At 45.4% G+C, this 26091-nt stretch overlaps 6 protein-coding genes across 7 annotated transcripts; 4 read left to right on the top strand and 2 right to left on the bottom strand.

Moving 5' to 3' along the window:
- The first annotated feature begins 111 nt into the window (after positions 1–111).
- Positions 112–3994, top strand: mto1 (mitochondrial tRNA translation optimization 1). Of its 2 annotated transcripts, XM_049759566.1 has the most exons (13): positions 112–252; positions 630–832; positions 908–1107; positions 1263–1380; positions 1599–1897; positions 1961–2073; positions 2144–2334; positions 2407–2537; positions 2644–2848; positions 2993–3164; positions 3255–3364; positions 3430–3587; positions 3770–3994. In XM_049759566.1, the coding sequence occupies exons 2-13, from the start codon at positions 643–645 to the stop codon at positions 3875–3877; spliced, it is 1995 nt and encodes a 664-aa protein (XP_049615523.1). In that variant the 5' UTR covers positions 112–252; positions 630–642; the 3' UTR covers positions 3878–3994. The 2 variants fall into 2 exon arrangements, with proteins under 2 accessions (XP_049615523.1, XP_049615522.1); XM_049759565.1 differs by having other exon boundaries at positions 2144–2537.
- On the bottom strand, positions 3716–10268 carry LOC125991561 (tectonic-3; the record flags this gene model as incomplete). Its single annotated transcript, XM_049759575.1, has 14 exons — positions 3716–4222; positions 4304–4438; positions 4545–4692; positions 4799–4902; positions 4990–5088; positions 5166–5285; positions 5375–5449; positions 5521–5559; positions 5629–5741; positions 5873–5981; positions 6076–6188; positions 6494–6591; positions 6675–6792; positions 10235–10268. Coding segments are annotated over 14 exons (1374 nt in total), but the record flags the coding sequence as incomplete, so codon positions are not given.
- On the top strand, positions 7590–10802 carry LOC125991559 (sulfotransferase 1C1). The gene is made up of 7 exons (XM_049759573.2): positions 7590–8711; positions 8796–8924; positions 9319–9416; positions 9512–9638; positions 9718–9812; positions 9893–10182; positions 10265–10802. Exons 1-6 carry the CDS (start codon positions 8525–8527, stop codon positions 10085–10087), a joined length of 831 nt encoding a protein of 276 aa, XP_049615530.1. The 5' UTR covers positions 7590–8524; the 3' UTR covers positions 10088–10182; positions 10265–10802.
- A 405-nt stretch (positions 10803–11207) lies between these two features.
- LOC125991558 (sulfotransferase 1 family member D1-like) lies at positions 11208–12962 on the top strand. Its single transcript, XM_049759572.2, has 7 exons — positions 11208–11430; positions 11525–11653; positions 11945–12042; positions 12109–12235; positions 12294–12388; positions 12455–12635; positions 12798–12962. The coding sequence occupies exons 1-7, from the start codon at positions 11286–11288 to the stop codon at positions 12908–12910; spliced, it is 888 nt and encodes a 295-aa protein (XP_049615529.1). The 5' UTR covers positions 11208–11285; the 3' UTR covers positions 12911–12962.
- Positions 12963–13651: 689 nt separating this feature from the next.
- On the top strand, positions 13652–15474 carry LOC125991557 (sulfotransferase 1A1-like). Its single transcript, XM_049759571.1, has 7 exons — positions 13652–13856; positions 13958–14086; positions 14161–14258; positions 14330–14456; positions 14520–14614; positions 14699–14879; positions 14934–15474. The coding sequence occupies exons 1-7, from the start codon at positions 13706–13708 to the stop codon at positions 15044–15046; spliced, it is 894 nt and encodes a 297-aa protein (XP_049615528.1). The 5' UTR covers positions 13652–13705; the 3' UTR covers positions 15047–15474.
- Positions 15475–15483: 9 nt separating this feature from the next.
- atp2a1l (ATPase sarcoplasmic/endoplasmic reticulum Ca2+ transporting 1, like) lies at positions 15484–24720 on the bottom strand. The gene is made up of 23 exons (XM_049759564.1): positions 24426–24720; positions 23996–24013; positions 23408–23490; positions 22408–22512; positions 21511–21649; positions 20712–20792; positions 20516–20601; positions 20146–20443; positions 19892–20058; positions 19721–19809; positions 19539–19641; positions 19325–19456; positions 19137–19253; positions 18846–19064; positions 18643–18754; positions 18355–18578; positions 18071–18291; positions 17785–17987; positions 17626–17711; positions 17412–17545; positions 17222–17339; positions 16820–16937; positions 15484–16149 (listed from the first exon to the last, which is right to left on the bottom strand). Exons 1-23 carry the CDS (start codon positions 24541–24543, stop codon positions 16133–16135), a joined length of 2988 nt encoding a protein of 995 aa, XP_049615521.1. The 5' UTR covers positions 24544–24720; the 3' UTR covers positions 15484–16132.
- Between the last annotated feature and the right edge of the window lie 1371 nt (positions 24721–26091).

Below are 26091 nucleotides of genomic sequence, written 5' to 3'. Positions count from 1 at the left end.
AACCTACTTTTAATTCAAAATTGTCTGTTCTAATTCAAAAGTGGCAAATAGAGGATTTAGCTATTGCCACATTTACTCAATGTAAATATAAACAAAGCGCTGGAAAATTTGTGTGCGCGTCTTTAGTGCATATATTACGACAGTAAGCCACACACAGCATGGCCGCCTCCTTATGTCCGAAATGTCGTCTTGCTTTATAAGTTATAAAATCAACTGAAAGCAGAACCATCCGCTCAATTTTGCGAAGAAATTGTAAGTAATTCAAGTTGGTATATTTTAGGGGCTGTGATAACCGCAATCGCACAATGCATTCGCCAAGGTGAAAGGCATTACGTATTTCTATGCAAGTAAACACATGTATATAATGTTTCCTTAATTTTTGTGAGCATTCAGTCAAGTGTTAGTCCTTTATATGCCTAACGTGTCGTTTTACTACGACGTAAATATATATTTAAAAAAACTGTCATTCATATTGAAAAGAACATTCAGTACTTTTGAAATCCAGCTGTAGTTACACGGGATTGTGGAAATCATATTTAACACTTTGTATAGGGGAGAACAATGATTTGATCATAGTGGTAAGCACGTCTGCTTCACTGTCTGTGTGGTTCTTTCCCCAACTCATACAGCTTACCATCATCCATGTTGACAAGGAAGCTTCCCACCTTGGAGTTCTTGCTCTCCCAGCTCTCCAGACGTGCCAGTCACCTTGCCAGACAGCAGTATGACGTCATCGTGGTGGGCGGGGGTCACGCAGGTACCGAGGCGGCAGCGGCGGCATCTCGGGTTGGAGCACAGACGCTGTTAGTCACGCAGAAAGTTCACACCATCGGTAAGAGATGGAGATTTGACCAAAAAGTGTTTGGCAGCGACGTTTTGGAATGAATGTCCTTCTCCCATCACATAGGTGCCCTGTCGTGCAACCCTTCTCTGGGCGGGGTGGGGAAGGGTCACCTGGTGAAGGAAGTAGATGCTCTGGACGGCGTGTGTGGTCGAGCCGGAGACTGGGCCGGCATACATTTCTCCATCTTGAATCGCAGGAAGGGCCCCGCTGTGTGGGGGCCGCGGGCTCAGCTGGACCGCCAACGCTACCGCCAATTCATTCAGGTGGGAGGAAAAAGAAGGTTGATGAGACAAGACAGCACCTTTAATTTTTAGTTTTTGCTGGATTACATTCATACGCAATTGTAGATTAAATGGGTGTCTAGACATTTTGTCAAAGCACTTTATAATTATTTTTATGAATTGTCTTCTCCCTGCAGTCTGAGCTTCTGTCCACTCCCAGACTGACTGTGCTGGAGGGATCAGTGGAGGAGCTTCTTGTCACAGAATCTAACCCAGAAGAGCCTGGATGCCACAGAGTCACTGGGATACGTTTAGGTAGGCAGCAAACACATAAAAAAAAAAACATTTCTATTCATTTTAGTGGGGGAAAAAAATTGATGGAACTCAGGCTCTCTCTAGTGGCGGACAAAGTAATCACAGCCCATTGCAGTGAACATTTAGTTTAGTTGTACTTTTAAATACATTACACTTGAATGCTATCTATTAGAATTGTTGTTATTAAATAAAAATAAAAACTCACTTTCTGCTTGCAGCTGGTGCAAGCCTCCTGATCTCAGCCCACTCTGTGGTTCTTACGACCGGGACTTTCTTATCCGGCTCCCTCTTCATGGGTCAGAACACGTCCCCGGGGGGGCGAATCGGAGACACACCGTCCAGCGCCGGAATGTCCCACACTCTGCGGGAGCGCCTGGGGCTGAAGATGGGCCGTCTCCGGACGGGTACCCCACCCAGAATTGTAAAGGCTTCCGTGGACTTTGAGCAGGCCACGCTACACCAGCCTGATAGTCAGCCAAGTCCCTTCAGCTTCCTCAACAGCCACACTCACTGCAAGGTATTTTCAAGCACATGTGAAGTCGAGGATATTGCGGTTGAATTTCAACGAACCTTTCGACAGCCCGAGGAGCAGCTGCCGTGCTACTTGACCTATACCACTCCTGGTGTGGACCAAGTGGTGAATGAGAGTCTTCATCTCAACTGCCACATACAGCAGGACACAAAGGGCCCCAGGTAGAGACACACCCACTTTCGATTAACAGCTACCTACAATGGAGACATTTGAGAATCCGTTTCTATTCAGGTACTGCCCGTCGATTGAGTCCCGAGTACTTCGCTTCCCGGGCAGGCAGCATCAGGTGTGGCTGGAACCTGAGGGGCTGACCTCTGACCTGGTGTACCCACAGGGGCTCTCTATGACAATGCCCGCTGACATGCAGCTGCGCCTCATCAGAGAGATCCCGGCCTTGCACAGGGCCGAAATCCACACGGCTGGTACACGTGACCCGAATCGGCCCATGTTTTTTTTGTTTTTTTTAAACAGTCTATTTTTCATGATGTGTTTAGGTTATGGCGTGCAGTACGACTTTGTGTGCCCCACTCAGTTGAGCCCTGCACTGCAGGTGAAAAGCACCCAAGGTCTTTTCTTAGCCGGGCAGATTAACGGGACCACGGGCTACGAGGAGGCTGCCGCACAGGTTATTATAGATTTAAAAAAAAAAAAGAAAAGAAAATGCTACCTTGACTCAAGATCGTATATCAAATGAATTACCCGCATTGAAGTTGGATGTCATGACTCTCCAGGGCTTGTGGGCGGGGGTCAACGCAGCCCGCGCCGCGCTCTCCATGCCCACGATGGCGCTATCTCGGACAGAGAGCTACATCGGCGTTCTGATCGATGACCTCGTGACGCGGGGCGTAACGGAACCTTACCGCATGTTCACCAGCCGGGCGGAGTTTCGAACGTCCCTCAGGCCAGACAATGCTGACTTGCGACTTAGCCTGAAAGGTAAGCAGGAGTTTCAGGGCCTTGCTGGAGATGAGATGGAATTGGAGCAGCGTGTTATTTACTTTTCTAGAAGTGAAAGAGGGGGAAATTGATTAAAATGTGGCAATCAGATTTCATTTTGAATCGTGAAACATGTCCTGGCAGGCTTCGAGGAGGTGGGTTGCGTGTCCTCCCTGCGCTACCAGAAGACTGTGAGAGTGCGAGACAGTCTCCAAGATGCACTCGCAGTTCTTCAGGACATTTCTTTGCCCGCCGCAAGCTGGAGACTGAAGCTGCCTCGCGTACACATCAGCGAGAACAAATCAGACAGTCCGACGTAAGTTACAAACTGGCTGGTTCATCGAGAGATAAGAGGACCTTTCTCCATTTGACTTTGAATTCATCAGGTATCTGCTTTCTTTTTCAGCGGCTTGCAGATTCTGCAGTACAACGACGCCACCTTTGAAATGTTGGCATCCATTCTCCCAGAACGCCTTTCTCCCTACACAGAATTCTCACAAAGGCTGAAGATAGAAGGTGGTGTGGAACTAGTTCGGATGTGGTTTTCCGTTCAAGTCTTGATGTTGTTCTTCTGTGTGTAGCTGTGTACAGGCCTCACTGTGCTCTTCAGCAGAAGGAGATTGAAAGGATTCAAAAAGAGGAGAGCATGTCTCTCCCACATGACTTGGACTATTTGTCTCTGCCTGCCTCTCTGTCACAGGAGGTCCGGGAGATTTTGGACAGAGTTCGCCCGAGCACGGTGAGTCCAAAATGAATGTGCAGACTTGTGTTGTTGTGTTACATGCTTTCCACCGCTAGATAGCGTCAGCAAACTTCTAACCGGTTCCTAAGAAAGTGAAAGTGGCAAAAATGTGTTAAGATTGAAAGTAGATTTCGATATATCCATTTTTATTTTGAGGTGAAACAAATTGTGTCCCTCAGCTGGGCGCCGCTACACGTTTGCAAGGAATAACGCCGGCTGCAATTGTCCACCTTCTCAACTACATCCGCCCCCCGGGGAAGAAGGAGAAAAGAGCGCAGGGGAACTAACCTGAGTAAAAGGAGAAGCTAGAAGTGGAGCTGCGTACAACAAAAATACACTTTTACTAAGAATGTACAAAAACACATTGATGCCATCACTAATGTTTCAATAAAGCACTCAGCCAATGTTTGTGTAGAATTTCTCTTGTCCAGCTGCCTGGTGAAGAATTCTAATCCTGTTAGCTGTGAGCAGTGTTAAACTCTATGTGACCTTAACTGCAACAGAAATGAGTCTGTCCTGATCTGCGGTGCCGCCAGTTAAGGCGACCCGAACTCCAGCAGCGGTTAGGGGAAAACCGTCATGTCGGCAAAGGCCACTTCGGTGGTTAGTCTGACGGGCGACGACAGAGGACACTGAAAGACACGAGAGAGCCGGTGGGTGATTTTCACAGTGGAAGAATTATTTTGCGAGTTATCGGCCAGGTTTTGCCCCACCTGCAACTTTCGACATCGAAAGAGGTATTTAACACCCAGGATGAAGCTCTGAGGGAGATCTAGGAGGCCCATACGTGCCCACAGTACTTGCACAGAGAGCGAGTGAGGGAGGGTGCAGCCAGAGTCACATGTTTCCTGAGGGGGAAGCCGAAGCCGTTAAATCCTCATCATTAGAGTCAGGAAAGATGAGGCAGGTCACAAGTGAGGGTTCCAATGACCTTGGCAACGCGTGATTTCCTACCTCCGAGCTGATGGGGCACTCCTGTTTGAGGACTCGGGTCCAGTCTGGTTGGGAGCCTGAGCTCATGGCAATGGTGTCAGGAATGGCGTCTCCTAGCAAGATGCTGTTGATGTTGGAACGCAGTTCTGTGCAGTTTCCGGAAGAAGAACTTGGAATGCAAAAACACAGTGAAGAACTTGTCAAGCTATTTCCAAAATGTCACATTTATGTATTTTCATTTTGCACACAAAGCGGAAAGGACTTTTTGGTCTTACCTAAATGAGCAGCCTGCAATTGTGTTGTGCGTGAAGAGGACGCCGATTCGTGCGGCGGGATCAGAGGAGCACTCCCCGTCTTGCCCCGTCCCCATTACACTCACCTGGCACGCTGTCAAGGAACCTTTCTGCATGACCAGCAAAACTAGAAAATGTAAACCGGGGTCTGACGGAGGAGTTCATGAGGATACGGGTTTCACTACGCCGTTAAAGCGACCACGGACACTGGCTCCCACCCGCAGTCCAGCTGAGGGAATCTGGGGCGTTGGAGACGGGCGAGCTGTCTTCAGCTATTTAACAAAAAAAAAAAAAAAAAGAGGAACACATTACAATGTGCATTTTATATAATGACCGTGGCTGCAAATACCTTGAATTGGACCGAATGCACTTGCTGAAACAACTGGTCCGTTTTCACATCAGCTAAAAGCACATTCACTGTGGCACTCTCCAGCTCTCCTCGGTTTGTGAACACGATGACAAACTCCACCTGCGTCCGCGCCGATGGGGGTTTTGACAAGGTCGTAAATATGGCTTTATTTTATTCTACGCTTGAAAAACACAAATAAAGCTTCTCACCTCTTTTGCTACATTTGTACAAAGGTTATTTTTCTCACTTGGTGCAGGCCAGTCAGAAAGTGGGGTGACTGGGACCTGGAGAGGAGAAAAAAAGAAAAGAATCTTGATTAATTAAGACCTTCTTGGTCAGGCAAATGTGTTCTCACCAAAAGGTCAGACACTTGTTCTTCTGCAGGTTTGGGAATCTGCAACGACAAAATTTGCGTTGATTTAAGAGAACGTGTTTTTTTTTCAACTTCAGCAGACTTGCTTACTTTAATCAGGCTCAGGTCTGAGAAGTAGGAGAGCGCGCTGAGATTTGGATCGTTGCTGCACGACTGAGGGGTTACCATGCGAGTACAGGACAGAGACTCGGACCTCAAGAAGCCTGCAAGACAAACAAAACACTTAAAAGTTTACAGTTGTTAATATATGTAAAAAAAAAAAAAAAAAAAAAAAAAAACAATCCCACTATAGGTCGAGTGAAATTTTTATTGCATTCAATTCTTTTATGCTTACGTGCGGGATTGCGGTTAAGACAGAATGCACCAACAGGTCCTGGAGACGGCTGACGAAGGAGACCTCGGACGGATGAATTGCCGAAGTATGTCTGGATGACGTCGTCGGCCTAGAAAATTGATATAATCACCACAAACGAGGGGAAGAAGGCTTCAGTAATGCACCTGGGTTTGAATAGCTGCATACAAATATGTTTCCGTTACCCGATAAAAATGTCGTCCATGGCCGACGCTGATTGGTTGTGGTGGTGAGAAGTGATAAGAGTTCCCTAATACTGGAAGCTTTAGTGGAGCAGCGGAGACCTTGATGTGATCAACTGTTGGGAGAAACAAAATTAAAAAAAAAAAAAAATGCAACATTAGAACAGTGTTGGGCATCTCCTTGTAATAAAACTGACTCGGAGGTTTGCACATTAAACTCAAAACGTTAGATACAATTGAACTGCACTCAGGCAGTGATTCTTTCATGTACCACAAGAGGGCGCCCATGTACAACAGTTTAATGTAAAAATAAAAGTCATAATTTGTGCAAGTCATTTTTAAGTTACTGTCATAATAACACAAAAAACGTACAAGTCAACTAAAAATATAATAATAAATAAATACATTTGCAACCATTTACCTTCAGATTGAACACAAAATAATGATTCAGTCACAGTAACCAAGGAAGTGTCCACATTGGCGCGGAACATCAGCCATTTCTCAATACAGTGTCCTGACCTGAAAAGTACACAACAAAGTGTTAGCATACAAACAACACCAAAAAATAGACACTTTTGCTTGCACTGATGACAAGTTCTTACTTGGTGTCTTTCTGAGGACATCCCGTGAACACAGTACTCAGGTCAGCAACGTCACAGTCAGCAATGTCACAACAGCAGCCAATGTCGCAGACATCAGGAGTTAAATCGCAGGCACACGCTGGATAAATAACACACAATGTTTGTGTTAGTCTAAAGTAGATATTCCATCTGTATGTAGACTTCTCAATTCAAATGTATCAAGTAGCTGCTGTTTGCTGTCTTGTATTTGTGGCATGTAATGACAATTTTTTTCAAATATGAAAAAAATAGGTTTTAATTACCCTCAGGGTCTCCCACAAATGGGGCAATAGTAGCTGTGGGACTTGGGGTGTCTTCAAAAGGTGTCCCAGTGCTTCCAACTGTATCATTCATGGACTCCGTGGTGGGGGTCACCCCGTCGGTGACCCCCGGAGAAGGGGTCTCCGAGCTGAGAGATTCCCCATTTGTTGCAACTGCACTTGGTGATACAGTTGCAGCGGTGGATGTTTGGCTGTCTGCAAAGGGAGTCCCAGTACTTTTGGCTGAAGGGGGCGTTACACTCGCGGGTTGCGTCGGCGTTGCATCCTTCTGTGCTCGCGTTTGGGTCAAGCACACAACCGATAACACGACCAAGGCTAAACGAAGACGAAGCCACTGGTGCTTGTTCATGTCGTCACGTAATGACCACGGCGCGCATGGTGTCTAGTTGGTTGTACATTTAGACATCTTTTTAACGCAATGTCACACTAAACCAAGTCAAATGTAAAATATCGGATACGTGTTTCGAGGGAGCTAGCTAAACTTGCTACACAGGAAGGGTTGCGAAGGCTTCTTGTTACCAAGGAAGTTGAAGCAGCCACTTCCGGTTGGAGGCACTACCGTAAAGCTTATAAAAGAAAGGAAACATTTTTTGTGTTATGTAAAATACCGGTAAAAGCAGAGGTGCTAAAATATATTTATTATCAGTAATGTACAATATCTTCTTTAATAAATTGGCATATTAAGGAAGAATTGTTAAACGTAAATATATTTGTGATTATTTGTAAAGTCAAAACATTTGTTTGCTATTCTTAGGCCATTGTTTTTAAGGTCTGTGATTGTTTATCCACCGCCAGAATCTTATGTGACAAAATAAAGCACTGTCTTTTCCCAGCCTGATCGGAAGTTTAGATTAGATTTCTCATAACACAGGCATGTCGATTGTCTCATTGCAAATGTTTTTTTAACCCAGGGCTTTGTTTATGTTTCAGCCTTTGAAAGGATGTCAATTCCAAGCTGTTGCTGCAGGCTGACTGCTCACCACATGGCTTCTAGTGTATTCTGCAAACTGTCCTGATGCAATACCATACTGCGCAATCCTGGTTTAATCATGTGGTCGAGCTTAAACGCACAAAGACGGCGAATCACGGAGTAAAACATCTGACTTGACTATGGGTCCAAACTAGCAGTCAAAAGTGTCGGAGGAAAGCATAGTTTCTCTCAATGATTAAAATGCATGGCTGATAAATCCAATGAAACCTGTGGGATAACAATGCCCTCAAGTAACACAGGAAATAGTTGATAAAGTATCAGGAGGAGGGGACTTAACGGTACAGCCAAAGGCTTCACTCTGTCTCCAGGAAAATAAGGTTGGGACAGCCCACTGAGAGTTTTTGTGCTCACATGTCAGAGACGCTGTAGAGCAAGCCCCTGGGAACTCGCAGAGGCAAAGTCCAGATGTTAGTGGACCGGACGAAAGGGGTAGTCATTCGAGGAAAGGAGTTCCAGGAAAAGACCCTGATAAATATTTGACAGCAGCGAAGAAAGGACGTCAGACATAACCAACGTTCTGCAATCTTGACTGTCCATCAGAAAACGTTTGGACTTCAGCCATGTCAGAGGACAAAGAGTTGTCCTATGCCGATGCCATCGAGGAGGCCGGCAGCGCCATGGGTCGCTTCCCGCTCATCCCTGTCAAAGGAATTCCTTTAATGAGCCACATCGCCGACAACTTTGATGCAATCTCAGCTTTCTGTCCTGACGCCTCAGACCTCCTCATCGCCACCTATCCTAAAGCGGGTCTGACAGAATGCGCTGCTTCTCAGCACCTTCACATTAAGGAATGATGTCGCTCATTGTGTTCTTCTACTTTTGGGGGTAAAGGGACAACTTGGACCCAGGAGATAGTCGATCTGCTTCTTCACAACGGTGATGCGGAGGCCTGTAGACGAGCCCCCACGCCGGTTCGCAGTCCTTTCCTGGAGATCTGGAGCCCACCACCCATCCCCTCAGGTGTGTACTGTTTCTATATGCGGTTGCGTTCTAAATTCAATATGCGGGCAAAGTCAAAAGGTAGAAAAGAAAAAGAAAATTCTGCCTTTCCATTGTGCTTTTCCATGATTGGGTAATGGATCTGAGGTATTTTGCTCGTATTGTTCATAAAAATTAGACACCAGGGTACTTCTGGTTGGGAACTGACTACCGCTGATTTGAACTGAAATAGACCCTACAAGTGTTTGGGGTTGCACTGCAACATATACGCCACAAGAGGGCGGTATTTCCCTAGTAACTCAGAAGGATAAATTGTACATGTGGCATTATGGAGGAAATGTTGATTGCATATAATTTTGATGCTTAATGCCAAGGTCAGATCAATAGTTTCTTTCTTTTCAATGTAAATTCTCAGGTCTGGACCTGCTAAATAAAATGGCTCCCCCAAGAATCATTAAGACGCATCTGCCAATTCAGCTGGTTCCGACTGGGTTTTGGGAAAAAAAGTGCAAAGTAAGTTGACATAAGTGGGATTATATAATGTGACTAAAACTGTCACTTCTCACATTGTGGTTTTCACTCTCCTTTTTGTGTCATGTGCACTGCAGACTATCTACATAGCACGCAATGCAAAGGACAACATGGTGAGCTACTACTACTTTGATCACATGAATAAGACTCAACCTGAACCCGGGCCTTGGGAGGGCTACATTCACAAATTCATGCGTGGCGAGTGTAAGTGGCTCAGTATCTGACTCAATTGAAAGAATCATTTTCGACTTCGTGTCAAATCATACACGTATATGCACGGCAGTGTCATGGGGCTCCTGGTACGATCATGTGAAAGGCTACTGGGAGGCTCGAGAAAAGAAGAACATCCTTTACCTCTTTTATGAAGACATGAAAGAGGTATGATTTAATCATGATTTTGTTTTTCATGAGCTCCAAAAGCTTATGCACACATTGTCCCATGACCTTTTGACATGCAGAATCCCAGACGTGAAGTGGAACGCATCATGAAGTACCTGGACTTGACCCTGCCTGATGATGTCATCAGCCGCATTGTGGAGCTCACGAGTTTTAAAAACATGAAGGAGAACCCGATGGCAAACTACACCTGCATTCCTAAGACTGTTTTTGACTCGTCCATTTCTAACTTCATGAGAAAAGGTTATTCAATATGAGTATTCTTGATAGGAGAGCAGTGACCTCTAGCGGTCTTATGAGTTACTGCGTTTCCCACTGGTTTATTTTCCAGTCAAAATAAAGTCAAACAATGGTGGGGAACTTTTCGCCTGCTATAAATATTTGAAGAAATATATTCTACTCACCAGAAACATCTTTTTGTTTGTCCTCAACAGGAGAAGTTGGTGATTGGAAAAATCATTTCACATCTGAGCAGTCAGCAGAGTTTGATGAAGACTACGAGAAGAAAATGAAGCAAGTCAACATCCCATTCAAAACAGAGTTATAACAAGTTTCGAATTGTTATTTCTCAATCGTTGCTAATTGCAATAGTCCTTTAAGAATGATTAAAAAAAAAAAAGTTAGAATGCAATTTGCTTGTCCCAACATTGGTTGTACGTTATTTCCCGTAAGAAAGGCACGGTTGACTAAACAAACACTTTCCCCGCCCAGAGTTCATTAAACTAAATGAGTGAAATTCAAACAAATTTTAAATTTGAACTATTTGTATGATGCGCCCTAAGCCTTCTTTGAATCTATCCTTCCAGCCATTATGCACATCCACTCCAGCACCTTGTTGCCTTTGTTTGGATCACTACAGAATAGTCACGATTCATGAAAATGATGACATGACACTGTTGAATGTCAATTCTGAACAATAGACAATAAGTTTTGCATATCTTGATGCTTACATGAATAAAAAAATTAACTCCTGTTGTTTGGTCATATTTTTTTGTTAGGGGCAATTTCAGTCATTAGCTTTTATTTTTATCTTCAACGGGACAAGTTGGTGATTGGAAACATTTTACTCACTCAGCAAATTTGACGAGGACTACAAGAAAAAAAAATGAAGCATGTCAACGTACCGTTCCAAACAGAGTAATGATTAAATGTTCTATGGTCTACATATCCTGCTGCTTAGAAACGTGCAATAAAATAAAAGCTTCATTTTCTTTGCATTTATTAACCAAATCTATCTTTCGCAACTGCAAGGCAGTTATTAAGATTGGCATTTTATAATTTCTCCCTATTTTACATTGGGAGTGGCCCTGTTTACATATGGGGTTTGTTAAATTTCAAACAAAATGAGCACAAGCCTCTAAGCAAATATTCAGAGGACTTCTAAGATAAAAAGGCAGGAGAACTATTATACGCCAAATATTGTAAGTTGTTCCACCAAACGTTTTGATCTCAATCATGTCAGTCAACCAGGACGCACGTCCCGACTTTGTCACAGTAAAAGGGATTAATCTCTTAGATCACATCGCCAAAAACATTGACGCCGTGTCCGCTTTTTGTCCGCATTCTTCGGACATCCTCATCGGTGCTTACCCTAAATCAGGTTTGAGAGCGTTCCATTTTTTATGTGCAGTTTCTTTTTAGCTTAATCTCTCACTTAAGATACATCTTTTTTTTGGGTACCTTTGGGTAAACAGGCTCGACCTGGACGGTGGAGATAGTTGATCTGCTTCTTCATAACGGAGATGCCGAGACCTGCAGACGAGCCCCGATAACGGTTCGAGCTGCTTTCCTCGAGGCTTCCGATCGACTACGGCCTAAATCAGGTGCGTGGACTCCATTTTGATGGTAGATGTCTTCCAAAAAAGCGTCGGGAAATTTCTTCAAAACTGATTGCAACTGACTGTTTCCACTCCACCTAGAAGCAAAATGCATTCTTCATCACTCAAAGCATACCTAAAAATTTCCTGAACAACATGAACGGTATTAAGCAAATTTTGGGGAAGTTGCAATGGTAATAAGAACGTTATTTTCAAAAAGGAGTGATTTAATTTATGAGCTTGATCATTGAACAAATTCAAGTTGTAAGTACATCAGGATTTGCTGTCAACCACCAGGTCTGGATCAACTGAAGGAAATGGTTCCCCCGAGGATCATTAAGACCCATTTGCCGATTCAACTAGTTCCGGTCGGATTTTGGGAAAAGAAGTGCAAAGTATGTCAAAGCGACAGCGACGACAACGCCGAAGCGTCGCCTCTCATTGAATAACTTGTTTTTAAGATGATCTACGTTGCACGCAACGCAAAGGACACCGTGGTGAGCTACTTCTACTTTCACGACATGAATAAGACCGGTCCTGAGGCTGGCCCCTGGCAGAGCTTCGTCCACAAGTTCATGAGTGGAGAGTGTAAGTGAAAATATCATGCGGACTTTTTGAGAGTTTCACTTGACTATTGTCACTGCAGTGGGATGGGGCACCTGGCACGATCACGTGAAAGGTTACTGGCGGGAGCGAGAGAAGAAAAACATCCTCTACATCTTCTATGAAGACCTAAAGGAGGTGGTGGTTTGAACTATTTGATTTCACATCACAAATTGGGCTAAGTAAAACTGGCTCTAATTTCAGAACCCTCGGCGTGAAGTGGAGCGGATCATGAGGTACCTGGATCTGTCCCTCTCTGATGAGGTCATCAACCGCATCGTGGAGCTGACCACCTTCCAGAACATGAAGATTAATCCGATGGCAAACTACAGCTTCGTTTCCAAAAATACTTATGATCAGTCCATCACCAAATTCATGAGAAAAGGTCATATAATTACTGTATATTTTTATAATGGTGACAAATATTTTCCTAAATATTTTTTATTTTTCCTGTCTTTCTGCAATTTCAGTGCTTCAGCAATTTCCGACATCATTTTCAGCATAACTTACCGTTCTGCCGTGTCTCTTTCTTTGCTTTGCAAAACAGGACAAGTCGGTGATTGGAAAACTCATTTTACACCGGAGCAGTCAGCAAAGTTCGACGAGGACTACGAAAAGAAAATGAAGAACATCAACATACCGTTCAGAACACAGTTGTAACATTATTGTCTGTATTCAAATAAAATACACTCCAAAAAATTTTGCCTGATTATTCTTGAGGAGGCTGAGATGAATGGACTTTATAATGAACATTTGCTTTTAGAATGATTTTATACTATATCGGACTATTTTTTTTTTCTTCAGAAATGTTTTTTTGGGGAGTGGGGAATTTGGAATGTCACTTCATTGATTAAAAACACATTTGAGTTACAAGCTTGGTCACTGAACAAATTTAAGTTGTAAGTCAAGGTGACATACTTACAGTAAGTTGTATTTGATCCTCAGGTCTTGATTAAATGAAGGGACTAATCAGGACAATCTTAAAATTAATGAGAAAAGGTCATTAAAGCCCCATATAGCAACTATATCAAAATATCTTTATATTTTTCTAGCATAACGTACCAAACTGGCGTGTCTCTTTCTTCGGTTTCCAAAACAGGACTAGTTAGTGATTGGAAAAATCATTTTACACTTTTACAATTTTAGAATTTATGGCAGAGATGAAGCTTGGGATATTGCTTGGGAGCAAACAGACAAAAAAAAAAAAAAAGCATCTTTTGACTTCTAATGATTACATTTTGAGTGTGTAAACGTGACGAAGAGGACTGGGGGCTTGTTGGCTTTGAAACTGATCTGAATTTGAAGGAGATGCACAGCAAATATTCATGACACGTTTACATGACCTAGAATATATATTTATGCACAGGGGGATGTAAATTCAAATAGAACTACCATCGCGGAAGGGCTACGTCGACTATTTTTTGGGGTCGTCCACAAAACAAGTTGCCATCAGTTATGTCAGACGTCCAGACTAGCATCCGTCGACCTTGCATTGTCAAAGTAAAAGGGATTCCTTTTCCAGAATTCATTGTCGAAAAGTTGGACGCCGTGTCTGGTTTCTGTCCTGATCCGTCAGACCTCCTCATCGTCTCCTTCCCTAAATCAGGTTTGTCATTGAACAATCTTTTTTTTTTCAGGCCACCCTGCAACTAGATGGATGGATGTGGTGTTTTGGAGATTTAAGTTTTTATACATTTGGGTAATAAGGGACGACATGGACCCAGGAGATAGTTGACCTGCTGCTACATAATGGTGATGCTGAAAGCGCAAGACGAGCTCCAATCGTCAAGCGACAGGCTTTCCTCGAGTCTCCCAGTTTTCTATTGAAACAATCAAGTGAGTAGACCGCAATTGGATCTCATAAAAAAAGTATACATTGATACTTCAGATATTTTTGCTGTGATCATCAGGTCTTGACCTCCTGAAGGAGATGACTCCCCCAAGAGTCATCAAGACACATCTGCCACTTCAGCTGTGTCCGGTCGGGTTTTGGGAAAACAAGTGTAAAGTAAGATGACACTTTCAGGGTGGACAATTTGGAACCGGCCCTGGTTTGTAATAAGGTGAACTATTTTCAAGACGATCTACGTTGCACGCAATGCTAAGGACACTCTGGTGAGTTTCTACCACTTTCGTGGCATGAATAAGATGGGCCCTGAGGCTGACTCCTGGGAGAACTTCATCCACAAGTTCATGAGTGGAGAGCGTAAGTGGAAATTATCATGCGGACTTTTTGAGCCTTTCACTGACTTGACTATTGTCACTGCAGTGGTATGGGGTTCCTGGTACGATCATGTGAAAGGTTACTGGGAAGTACGAGAAGAGCGGAACATCCTCTACCTCTTCTATGAAGACATGAAAGAGGTGGTGATTTAATACCACCCCTAATATTTTTGTCTTGGCATAAACAATAATTATACATCCTATTTTTGTGTGCCTACCATCCAGAATCCTACACGCGAAATTAAACGAATCATGAACTACCTCAACTTGTCCCTCCCTGATGACATTATCAGCCGCATTGCGGAGCTGACGACCTTCAAGAATATGAAGGAGAACCCGATGGTCAACTACAGCTTCATTCCCAATCATATTTTTGATCAGTCCATCAGTACTTTCATCAGAAAAGGTCAGTCGAAGCGATTTTTATAATAGCAATAACTAACTTTTTTATGATTAACAGGAGAAGTCGGCGATTGGAAAAATCATTTCACTCCCGAGCAGTCAGCAAAGTTTGACGAAGACTACGAGAAAAAAATGAAGCATGTCAACATTCCGTTCAGAACGCAGATCTGAACGTTTCAATGGTTAGCTGGACATAAGGAACCATTGTACTATAATCAGAAATAATATTACAGGATTTATTTTGAGAATGACTTTGCTTGTCACAATACTGACTTAAGCTTGTTAAACATCATGCATGGAGTTGACTTAAACATATTCACGCCCAGCATTCATTTAACTGGATAAGTAAGATGCAAATAGAAGTCAAATGTTGACTTTGGCAGTTAAGTTTCTGTTATGAGCTTGGTTAGTTAAAGGTATTGCTGATGTTGAGTTAGTGTTTACCAGTCGGGTTCGTAGGTCAGGCAGCCGTTGCAGGGTTAGGTTCAAAGCGTGGCATTTTGAGTTAGGATTAAGGGAGGAGGAGGAGGAGCCTAGAAGAAGAGAACATGGTTCAAAACACAGCTTATTTAAATGCGTTAGTAATAATAAAAAAAGAATAAAATATGCACGTTTGTCATCATCATTTTATTTCATCTCATCAGGTAAACAATATATAAGACCAAAAGTGTTGAGACAGCGTGGACATGCCCAACATGTGTCACGAGACCATTGACTGCAGCTTGCCTATGGAGTGAGTAGAAGCCCTGGCCGCCGGATGGATGTTGGCTTTCCTGCCCTTCATTCATTCATGCAACCCTACGGGCACACTGTGCAGAGCTCACCTGAAGCGCGGCTCCTGCACGAGCCAGTAAAGACTAAAAGAATAAAAGTCATGAGCTGAAAAATCTTTCATAGGAAAATGGACAGAGGACACAAAAACACAACAGCTGAGAATATCCAAGTTTAACAAAAAAGTCACTTTTAATACATCATTGCCTAAGAATAAAATCTTAAATACTTTGATACTGAATTTGCAGGGACATCTCCCTTTTTTTAAAATTTCAATCTCCTTCCTTATATAGAGGCTATTTTTATACACATTTTTAACACATTTTGTTGATTTTTTTACACGTTTCCCTGTATTTTATCTTCTCTCCTCTGTTGGTTGGTTCAGTTGGGCCTTGCGGTTGTGATGCTCATTTCTTTCTCTCTCTCTCTCTCTCTCTAGTCTCCAACTATTTCTATCCAACCCTTGTAAGATCTCCCTCTACATCTCTATTTAGCTTCTGTACCTGCCAAGAGAAAAGAAATCAGTCAAAAAAAAAGGAAAGGAGATGAGCTACAACATGAAACTATAGAGGACGATTTGGGGTCAATGTGAATTTCCCCCCCACATCAACTCTAAGAAAAGCAAGCGACGTAGGACTAGAAATATGTCCATAAATGACACACGTGAAGCTTTTTTTCTAATACTAATTGTCTACAGTCTTGAATAAGACACTACAGATCCAGCGATACTACTGTGCTCCTAATGCGGACATGAACAAGCTCTAAAACAAATGACTGACTGGAGCTCAAGTCGCCACGGGAACCACTGATGTCATGTGACATCAGGAATGCGCACAAACATGGCTCAGAAATACATAGAAAAGTACACACATACCAGATGGATGTGTATGAGGACAAGGGACATTGACATGCATTAAAAAAAAAACACTCATGCATTAAAAAGACAAATACGGGCAGTTTTTGGCATATTTACAGGATCTTACTTTAGTTACAGGCTAACGTTGGGGGTGGACTGAATTAGCCTGGAAATCAACAGAAGGCGTTAATGTGAGAATGAATGGCGGGTGGATGGTATGATAGGTATGGGTTTACATTTTGTTAATGATGTTAAAAAGAAAATGGAGTAGATGTTGTATTAATAAAAAAAAGAAAGACAAATGCAGAGATACTTACACTCAACGTAGTTACGGGCGACAAACTTCAACACCTCGTCAATCAAGATGACGGGGAAGGAAAGTTTGAGGACCATAAGCCACTGGTCTACATTCAGATGGGTCAACTTGAAGATCATCTGAGGGGGTTGTGAAGGGTTCAAGAGTGAGCGGCGCCGCATGAAAAGCAACAATGGTGACCACGCCTCACAGAAAACCGAAGTATTTGAGTTGCCGCAACTTTGACTTGTAAGAATACATTCCCATTTGAAAAAAATTAAAATATTGAATTCATTATTTCCAGATAAAGGGGGAAAAGGGATGCTTGGTTTTACTTCCGGGATCGGCATTCTTATTTTGTCTGGAAAACTAGAATCAGGTGTTAAATGCAGTACAACAAGATGTTCTGCATCAATAAACTTACGGGCAGAGGGTCAACATAGATGATCATGAAGTGCAGGGACATGGAGAGAGTCATGGCGGCGAGAAGCCAGAAGTTGCTCCATGGGGGCATGCGGATCAGGGACTGGTTCTCAGACAAGCTAGGAAAAAAAAAAAAAAAAAAGAATGAGTCTACATCACTGCTCACGCTCCTCATCTTTTTGTAGAAGTACCTGTTGAGAGCATTGCACATCTCAATTGTGACCAGGACGGACAGAGCCATGGTCATGGGAGGAGAGGCCTCAAAGATTTCACACTCCACGCCGGTGAAGTCCTCGTTCTCATCGTGGCACTGCATGAAGTGGGACTGTGGAGAGGAGAATTTGGGATTCAATGCAACATCTGAACACGGAAGCTTGTAACGTCATCAAGAGGAAAAACACCTACCAGCTGGTGGTAGGTCACTCCGGGACCGGTGGCGTCATACAGGAACCACCAGGCAGCGCCGCCAACGGTAGCGGCGCCGACGTATCCTGCAGGAAGGGCCCGAAGTGTGGGTACAGACAAACAAAACGTTTCGACAAAAGACAATGATGAGCCACGCACCACCGATGGCCATGTATCTGAAGAACAGCCAGCCGGAGATCAGGGGCTCCTTGGGGGAACGTGGGGGCTTGCCCATGATGTCCAGATCAGGGGGGTTGAAGCCCAGAGCAGTGGCGGGCAGACCGTCAGTCACCAGGTTGACCCACAGAAGCTGCACGGGGATCAGAGCCTCCGGCAGACCCAGAGCGGCAGTCAAGAAGATACTGTGGGCCACACAAACATGGATCCATCAAGCAAAGGCAGAGCTGGAGATCGGAAGGGAAAACCGAGCGCTTAGCTGCCTTACCAGACGACCTCACCCACGTTGGAGGAGATCAGGTAGCGAATGAACTGCTTCATGTTGTTGTAGATAGCTCTGCCCTCCTCAACAGCAGACACAATGGAAGAGAAGTTGTCGTCAGCCAGGACCATCTCAGAGGCAGACTTGGCAACGGCAGTGCCAGAGCCCATGGCGATGCCAATCTCGGCCTTCTTCAAGGCGGGGGCATCGTTCACTCCATCTCCGGTCTACGGCGAGACCCCAAGTCAGTGTTTGTCGTCTCGCTGAGGTTCATCGTAATCTTGTCTTACCATGGCAGTGATGTCATCATAACCCTGCAGGTACTCAACAATCTTGGACTTGTGGGACGGCTCCACGCGGGCAAAGCAGCAAGCTCTACGGACGGCCTCGGCCTGCTCGTGGGTGGGCAGGTCGTCAAACTCGCGTCCGGTGTAGGCCTTGCCTTCCACATCCTCGTCTTCGGTGAAGATGCCGATACGACGGCAGATGGCGATGGCGGTTCCCTTGTTGTCACCTGAAGAGACAAGAATTAAGTTAGTGACCGTCACCGATGTTAGATTGACAGACTAGATACGAACCGGTGATCATAATGACACGGATTCCGGCAGCTCTGCAGAGCTCGATGGAGATGGACACCTCCTTACGAGGGGGATCCAGCATTCCCACGCAGCCAACAAAGGTCAGGTCAGTCTGTGAAGAAAGGGACCCAAAGGGAAGGTGTTCAGATTTCGTTAACTCTCGGATACTGTTAATTCGCCAAGCAAGGTCATCGAGCTCTGACCTCGTAATCGGCAAACTTGGTGGAATCCTCCAAGTTCATCTCCTCGGGCTTCAGAGGGTTGTCGCAGGTGGCCAGGGCCAGGCAACGAAGGGTGTCACGGCCGGTACCCCAGTCCCTGATCACGGTCATGATCTTCTCCCTGATGGCGTTGGTCAGGGGGACGCGGGTGGTGCCAACGCGCACATACATGCACCTCTCGATCACACCTTCAGGGGCGCCCTGTGGAGGAAAGTCTTTTTGACACCGGTGCTAGGAAAGTCGAAACATTTGGCTCAAGAGAAAGGCGCCAACCTTCACAAACATCTTGGCACCGCCGTCACCCTTGGTGGGAGTGCAGTACACGGACATGGACTTCCTGTCACGGGAGAACTCCAGAGTAAAGTTCTTCTTCATGAGCTGCTTGATGACCTGTAGACCAAGAAACATTAGAATTGTGTGAAATTTAATGCAATTCGAGGAGAAGGGAGGGGGAATCTTACAGAGCAGCAAGCGTTGGCCCTCTCAATTTTGGACAGGTTCTTCACGTTGGAGTTGAACACGTTCATCTTCTCAACCAGGCAACAGAGAGCGGTCTCAGTGGCCTCACCAACCTTCTCATAGATCTTTTTGGACTGAGAAGACAAAAGGCATCGATGTGTCCATGTCACAGAGCAAAATCTTTGGAGGTCAGTGTTATGAAAACGCAGGCGTTACCTCATTGTAGTCCAGAGAGGAGTCGTTGCAAAGGGCGCAGATGGTGGCGAGCTCCACAAGACCGTCGTAGGCGCTGCAGTTGGTCCTTGCACCACCCTGGGAACTGCACAGAGAATCAGAAATGTTTTTAAAGTGCCTGCCAGTAACTATTGTACAACGTAAGATACGAATTGAAAACTTACACCTCGCCCTCAGGGGTGTACTTGGATCCAGAGATATCGAAGGCATCGAGGTCAACGTGGCTGCCCTCGACGTTCTTGACGACAAACATCTACGACGCGGGAAGTCGTCAGGCGTCACGTAGTGCGCTCAACAACTTGCTGGAGCCTCGATGATTTTTCTAGGGAACTCACCTTGGTGACACACATCTGGTTGGTGGTGAGGGTGCCGGTCTTGTCGGAGCAGATGACAGAGGTGCAGCCGAGGGTCTCCACAGAGGGCAGGCTTCTGACGATGGCGTTCTTCTTGGCCATACGGCGGGTTCCGAGAGCCAGGCAGGTGGTGATGACAGCGGGAAGACCTGAGACACAAAGAAGTTGTTGGTTTTTTTTTTTGGTCGACCAGTAAGTGAAACTCGCAAACCGGACGACAGCCTTGTTCGTCTCACCCTCTGGGATGGCGGCCACAGCCAAGGCGACGGCGATCTTGAAGTAATAGACGGCACCGCGGATCCACGAGCCTCCGTGGACGGGGTCGTTGAAGTGGCCGATATTGATGGCCCAGACAGCGACGCAGATCAGGGAGATGACCTTGGACAGCTGCTCGCCGAACTCATCCAGCTTAGCCTGCAGAGGGGTCTTCTCCTGCTCGGTGGCGGCCATCTGGTCACGGATCTTGCCGATCTCGGTGGAGACTCCGGTGGCAATGGCCACACCGACGGCCTTGCCGGCTGCGATGTTGGTGCCCTACAGTGGAAGAGGTGAAGCTGAAGATTATGCAAGGGGCGGAAAAAATGATGGCGGTACGGGGAAGCTTACAGAGAAAAGCATGTTCTTCTTGTCCTGGTTGACGGCTCTGGGGTCAGGAACAGACTCGGTGTGCTTGATCACACTGACGGACTCACCTGACGGGGGAAACAAAGAACTGTCATGAAATTTACAAATTCATTTTTGCTTAAAGAAACACTTGTCAAATTGCAGTTGGATGCGGATTTCAAATTCCAGTTCAGCTTACCAGTGAGGATGGACTGGTCAACACGCAGGGTGGTGGACTTGATGGAAACAAGCCTGATGTCAGCGGGGACTTTGTCACCAACTGGTAATCACAAACAATCAATGGTTACCATCTACTTCAACCAACCGCCGCTAAGATCATATTTGCTTGTTTTTTGATTCATGTGTGATTTTCTGATGAAATGAAATAAATTTAAGCATATGGTTTTACCCTGGCCAATATGTTTCTTATTGGATTGTGCAAGTGTACCTAACGTGCCTCGGCACACTGACTGCATAAATATGATGACCTTCGGCTGGAACATTAATTATTTTCACACCCCATAATATTCAAGTGACTGTGAGGAAGACCCTTGCAGCACTTCTATACTTGATCCATGGATTTCATAAGGGTGCGGAGGGTAAACCGATGCCTGGAGAGAATGAAGCGCAGTTGGGGGGGGGCGGAGGGTCTTGTCAGCCAGAGGGGTAACAGGTGTACATGGACAAGGGAGGGGAGAAGAGGTGCGGCAGGCGCTAGCCAGGATATTTATACTTTGTGATTTTGTTTTGCTCCACTCAGCATGTTTTCACAGGCCAGCGGCAGCTCCGCCGTCCGTCCCTTGCTTGGCATTGCCTTAAAAAGACATGACGCTTGGCCGTCTGCTTTCACCGTGCAGTCAATCATGCGTCTTTTGATTCGGCGCACTTGCACAGTTTGATATGAAATTCATAATTAACTCAATGCAAAATGCTTTGATTGGACTGGGAATGGGTTCTAATATTCCCGGAAAGAAAAATTCCCCAAAAGAATGTCTTACCAGACACCTCCACAATGTCTCCAGGGACGATTTCTCTGGCCTTGATCCTCTGTACGCTCTTTCTGTCAGAACGGTAGACTTTGCCCATCTCGGGCTCGTACTCCTTGAGAGCCTCGATGGCATCCTCGGCATTACGCTCCTGTGGTGCGCACACAAGGCAGTGGGATATAAACAAAGCTGCTCGTGCTTATATTGTTCCGCGGCTGACAATGAAGAATGATAAATGCTCTCATTCAGAAAAAAGCCTTGGCATGGGCGTGGTAACGTTCCTCCACTGACAAATGCCTGACGGCGCTGCCAAACACTTAACGGCGTGCCTGCGGAGGTGTTTGAATAGCTCGACAATCGGAATCGGCCAATACCTGCTGGGACAACATCTGTCACACGCACGGCGGGCTTAACGCATTTGCTACGCAGCCCGTATTTTTTAAATTACAAATTTGAAGAGCCTAGGACAACAACCATTTTGTAGACTACTAATTTAACAATATTTTAAGCTAGGTCATACGTTTCATCATACTAATAATTAATTAAAGCATGCGGGTGTACCTCATGAAGTATGCAGTAGGTTCAAGAAGTTACAATATTTATTAACATCGTACGGTGCTACTTGAGTGCATCTGTAATCAAGTAGACATTTTTCAAGATTAAAACTGCCGGGGTCTTATTTTGTTTGCGGCATATGAAGTGACATGTGACATTGTTTATCTACGTTGTACTAAATGGTGCAACACCAGCGCCTAAATCAGCCAAAAGCTATTTTGAGCCTCACCGCTGTAAAAGCGATCGGGTATGAAGCAGAGGTAACTGGACCCCGTGCGCCTTCTGACATCACCGTAACTCGATAGGCGTGTTATTGCCCGATGTGCCAAGCACCCCCAACTCCGCCGCACTGACCTGCCACACTCCAACCACGGCGTTCGCGATGAGGATGAGGAGGATGACAAAGGGCTCCACGAAGGCGGTGACAGTCTCCTCGCCTTCCTCGAACCAAGCCAGAACCTTGAAGGACGAAAAGAGAGTCAATCATAGTTGAGCAACAGTTTTCAAACTGAGGGTCAGGGGTCAAAAGTGGGTCTTTATTAAGGGCGATAAAAAGCTATTTTATTCAAAGTAGAGCTAGCTGTACATTCAAAATGTTGTGTAAAAATAATATGTTTCATTTATAATGCACTTGAGATTTCAGAAAACTTGGGCGACTTTATGATGTTGAATAAAGTATATAATAAAAATCAGTGACTTAGAAACTGTTTGGTAAAACATTTCAGTGTTTGATGGTAAGAAAAATCAAATTGATGGTTTATGGTTAGGAATTCAAATTTACAGAGAGGAAATGACCGCACTTAAGAAATGATCATGACACGGCAGGTCGAGAGGTAATTAGGTGACATCATCGTTATTAATTGGATCTGGACGTCCTTGCAACTGTGAGCCCATCGTTCCTTCCTTGAGTCCTGACCTTTCCCGAAGGATTCAGTTTCTCTCCTCAGCTTCGGCCTGCCCTTAAAATAACCCCCCCCCCTCCGCACACACACCACCCCCCCACCAACTACCCTCGTCCTCTCACTCGCGCCCCCCCCTTCACTTTCATGACCCCCCAACCCTCCCTCTCGCCCCTCAATATTCGCCTTCTAAGGCCATCATGACAGCTGGCGGTGAAAGCTGGCACCGGAATTAATACACCTCCTCCTACAACACGCAATTTGTCTCAAGTTGTCGTCTTCCGAAATACACCGAGGGTTCTTGGAACCGAACCGAAGAGGGCAGGATTTGGGGGGACTTGGGATGGGCGGTCCAAGGAGTCCTGACAGGACTCGCTGTCCCTCACACCACAGGAAATTTAGTCTGCATTCAAAATGACAGACATGGTTGGGCAGAGCGCCCGGTGTTTACTTACAAAAGAGATGCAGGCGGCCAGGAGCAGGATTCTGACCAGCAAGTCCTCAAACTGCTCGACGATCAGCTCCCAGATGCTCTTGCCTGTGATGTGCAAAGAAAGGACAGAGGCACCCTGAATTTCCACGTGACGAGCAAAACAGAACTGCCAGATGGAGATAAAGACAAATCTGCAAAGCATGAATCAAGGCAACTGGACTCTTGTAAATTTGTTTCACCTGTAATCCAAAATCCCCAAAACCTTCTTCACTTCAAAATCTTAAGTGTGGAGAGTCTTTGGTTCTAGAACTAAGGAAGCCTATTGACCCAAGAGACTTCTTCACTTTTCGGTTTTAAAACTGAGGTACACCTCAAATCAAAAACTGAAGACAACAGAAGACTTCTTCAGATCTAGATTTGAAGAGGTTCTAGATTTGAATACCCAGAGATTTCACACTTCAAATTTAAAACCGGATCATTGGGAAGACTCCACACTTCAAATCAGGCTTCAGGTCCAGTCGCTTCGATTCAACCTTGGCAGCCCTTAATCACTGACAATCTTCAAGTGAAGATGAGTGTGGTGTTTTGACGGTGGGCTTTAAACACTTACCCTCCTCAGCGGGCAGCTCTGCAGGAGAAGAGGAGAGAACAAATGTCAGTGAATCAGCTTCATGCGTACAAAGGTTTGTTTCCGCCAAGGAATAATGCAAGCAGTGCACAGTAATTAAGTCATTAATGGTCAATCGTGTTTCATATCATTTAAGCCCCCTTTGAAACCTGCCTAAAATTATCCGAGCTCCCCGGCCCATATATCAGCCAGGAAGCTTCTTGAGCCTGTCACCTGTCTCTCTCGCTCTCCAGCCATCTTCTTTGGCTATCTTTAAATAGCCTCTCAAAGCCCTCAAAGATCTCTGCTTCTCAATGTCTCGCTGCGTGTCAAGCAGCTGTCGCAAGGCCTCGCTAAAAAAGCCTTCGCCGTGCAAGCCGAGAACCCCCCCCCCCAAAAAAAAAAAACTCTTGCAAAGTCTATGCAATCTTACCGTTGTGGCCGTACTTGTCCAGATTCTTCTTGAACTGGTCGGGGGTCAGACCCGAGGTCTCGTTCACGCCAAAGTAAGCCAGGCATTCTGCCGGGGTCTTGGTGTGTGCGTTCTCCATCCTGTTGGGATAGATAAAGGGACGGGCCGTACAACGGTTCCGGTCCGCGCTCTCTTGTTGGTTCTACTCGTCTACAAGTGTGTACACCCTTGAGCCACCACCCTCGCTCTTAAGTGGCACCCTCCGATTTAAGAGTGCTGGTCTGACAGAAAGAGCGAATAAATGCATACTTGCTCAGGGTTTTATACCACCTAAGGGGTCCCCGGATTGGTGGACACCCCCTGCCGGCGCACGCCTTCGCATACCAACATAGGGGGCGCACATGGCGACTGGGAGGGCTGGCGACGGGTGGGGGTGTGGCGTGAGGTGGAGCGATGAGGAGGTGAGACAGGAACAAGGAGGCTTGGATTTTGGGAAAGGAGGTGAAGCGGCAGCGGTGGGTCGGAGGGGGGGTGTCACCGCAGATGAAAATGGGATCTGTTTTTGGAACATGCATGGTCAGTGGAATAAGACGAAGAGAGAAGGTGAGAGAGCGACGGAGGGGATCATGCAGTCGGGCGGGGTAGGGGGGGGGCGTTCATTGAATGACAGCTCAACTGGTTTGTGCTGAGGAACTTGCGGGAGGTTGGAGACGTGTTAAGAACAAAACCTGGAGATGTTTCTTAAGGTGGATATTTGTCATTTCGTATTTCAGGATCAACCTAAAATGCACTTTAACCTTTGCAGGTGAACTTTTTAGTCCTGTTCAACCTTGGTCTTTGCTAAGGAACTTTGGGGAAAGGTTGTCCAAACTCGAAAAATGCTTCGGGCTGGTGGCCTTGGAGCAACTATTAGCATTTTGAAATAGGCCAATACATTTCTTGGGCCTATTAAGTTGGGCTCAATAGTATGAACAGCAAGAGGTGGACGCACAGGTGAACTGCACCTTCTGCCACCTAGTGGAAGAGTATTAGAAAGTGAGTCATTCGTTCAAATCCTGTCGCTACATATGAACATAAGAGAAGTGAACAGGCAGAGGCGGAATGGGAGCAGGAATGTCGAGGGCAAAGCTGGCAACGACATAATCGCACCGCCAAGAAGACGCACTGATGGATAGATGAAGGGGATCAAATTATATTCCACTTTTTTTTTCCTGTTGCGAGCAGCAAAGAGTCTCAGCTGCTCTCAGACTACGACTCACAATGGCCTCTTGAGGGCAGAGTCGCTGCAGTGAATCGGTCACAACATTAGGCACACCTGCAAAACTCAATGATTGTGATTTGGATAGAAAATGGGCCGTTACTGGGCTAATAATAAAATGACAGTTTTTATTTTAGATAAATAGGTAACTAGCTGGGTAGATGGATGGATGGAGACTGCTGGGCAGGTGTAAAGCAGTTAAGTGACCCGATCACACTAGTGGAGGGAAAAGCAGATGAAAAGTTGATTTACTATTTGTTTAAACAGCACTAAAGTGCCATAAACAGGCGAGCGTGGGGGGGGGGGGGGGGGGGGGGAGGCTTAGGGAGGGAGGGGGCGTCTTCAAGCTGGCACTAGAAGTCAATAAGATAACACGTCAGTCACACTGCTCCAGCTCCCACCATCATTAGATCCTCCAATCCATCAAGC

Source organism: Syngnathus scovelli, chromosome 21, assembly GCF_024217435.2.
Source record: "Syngnathus scovelli strain Florida chromosome 21, RoL_Ssco_1.2, whole genome shotgun sequence".
Taxonomy (NCBI): Eukaryota; Metazoa; Chordata; class Actinopteri; order Syngnathiformes; family Syngnathidae; genus Syngnathus; species Syngnathus scovelli.
This window is presented reverse-complemented; position numbering and strand designations above follow the sequence as displayed.

What these genes read in the sequence shown, in the direction of transcription:
- mto1 (XM_049759565.1), top strand. Translation starts at nt 643, where the DNA reads ATGTTGACAAGGAAGCTTCCCACCTTGGAGTTCTTGCTCTCCCAGCTC. An exon ending in AGTCACTGGGATACGTTTAG is followed by an intron (nt 1,381 to 1,598) that starts GTAGGCAGCAAA and finishes TTCTGCTTGCAG; the next exon opens with CTGGTGCAAGCCTCCTGATC. An exon ending in CTTGCGACTTAGCCTGAAAG is followed by an intron (nt 2,849 to 2,992) that starts GTAAGCAGGAGT and finishes ATGTCCTGGCAG; the next exon opens with GCTTCGAGGAGGTGGGTTGC.
- LOC125991559 (XM_049759573.2), top strand. Translation starts at nt 8,525, where the DNA reads ATGTCAGAGGACAAAGAGTTGTCCTATGCCGATGCCATCGAGGAGGCC. An exon ending in TTTGGGAAAAAAAGTGCAAA is followed by an intron (nt 9,417 to 9,511) that starts GTAAGTTGACAT and finishes TGTGCACTGCAG; the next exon opens with ACTATCTACATAGCACGCAA. An exon ending in CAAATTCATGCGTGGCGAGT is followed by an intron (nt 9,639 to 9,717) that starts GTAAGTGGCTCA and finishes TATGCACGGCAG; the next exon opens with TGTCATGGGGCTCCTGGTAC.
- LOC125991558 (XM_049759572.2), top strand. Translation starts at nt 11,286, where the DNA reads ATGTCAGTCAACCAGGACGCACGTCCCGACTTTGTCACAGTAAAAGGG. An exon ending in CGGTGCTTACCCTAAATCAG is followed by an intron (nt 11,431 to 11,524) that starts GTTTGAGAGCGT and finishes TTGGGTAAACAG; the next exon opens with GCTCGACCTGGACGGTGGAG. An exon ending in TTTGGGAAAAGAAGTGCAAA is followed by an intron (nt 12,043 to 12,108) that starts GTATGTCAAAGC and finishes CTTGTTTTTAAG; the next exon opens with ATGATCTACGTTGCACGCAA.
- LOC125991557 (XM_049759571.1), top strand. Translation starts at nt 13,706, where the DNA reads ATGTCAGACGTCCAGACTAGCATCCGTCGACCTTGCATTGTCAAAGTA. An exon ending in CAAGTTCATGAGTGGAGAGC is followed by an intron (nt 14,457 to 14,519) that starts GTAAGTGGAAAT and finishes TTGTCACTGCAG; the next exon opens with TGGTATGGGGTTCCTGGTAC. An exon ending in CAGTACTTTCATCAGAAAAG is followed by an intron (nt 14,880 to 14,933) that starts GTCAGTCGAAGC and finishes TATGATTAACAG; the next exon opens with GAGAAGTCGGCGATTGGAAA.
- atp2a1l (XM_049759564.1), bottom strand. Translation starts at nt 24,543, where the DNA reads ATGGAGAACGCACACACCAAGACCCCGGCAGAATGCCTGGCTTACTTT. An exon ending in ACCAGATGTGTGTCACCAAG is followed by an intron (nt 19,810 to 19,891) that starts GTGAGTTCCCTA and finishes CCCGCGTCGTAG; the next exon opens with ATGTTTGTCGTCAAGAACGT. An exon ending in ATGATGACATCACTGCCATG is followed by an intron (nt 18,292 to 18,354) that starts GTAAGACAAGAT and finishes GTCTCGCCGTAG; the next exon opens with ACCGGAGATGGAGTGAACGA.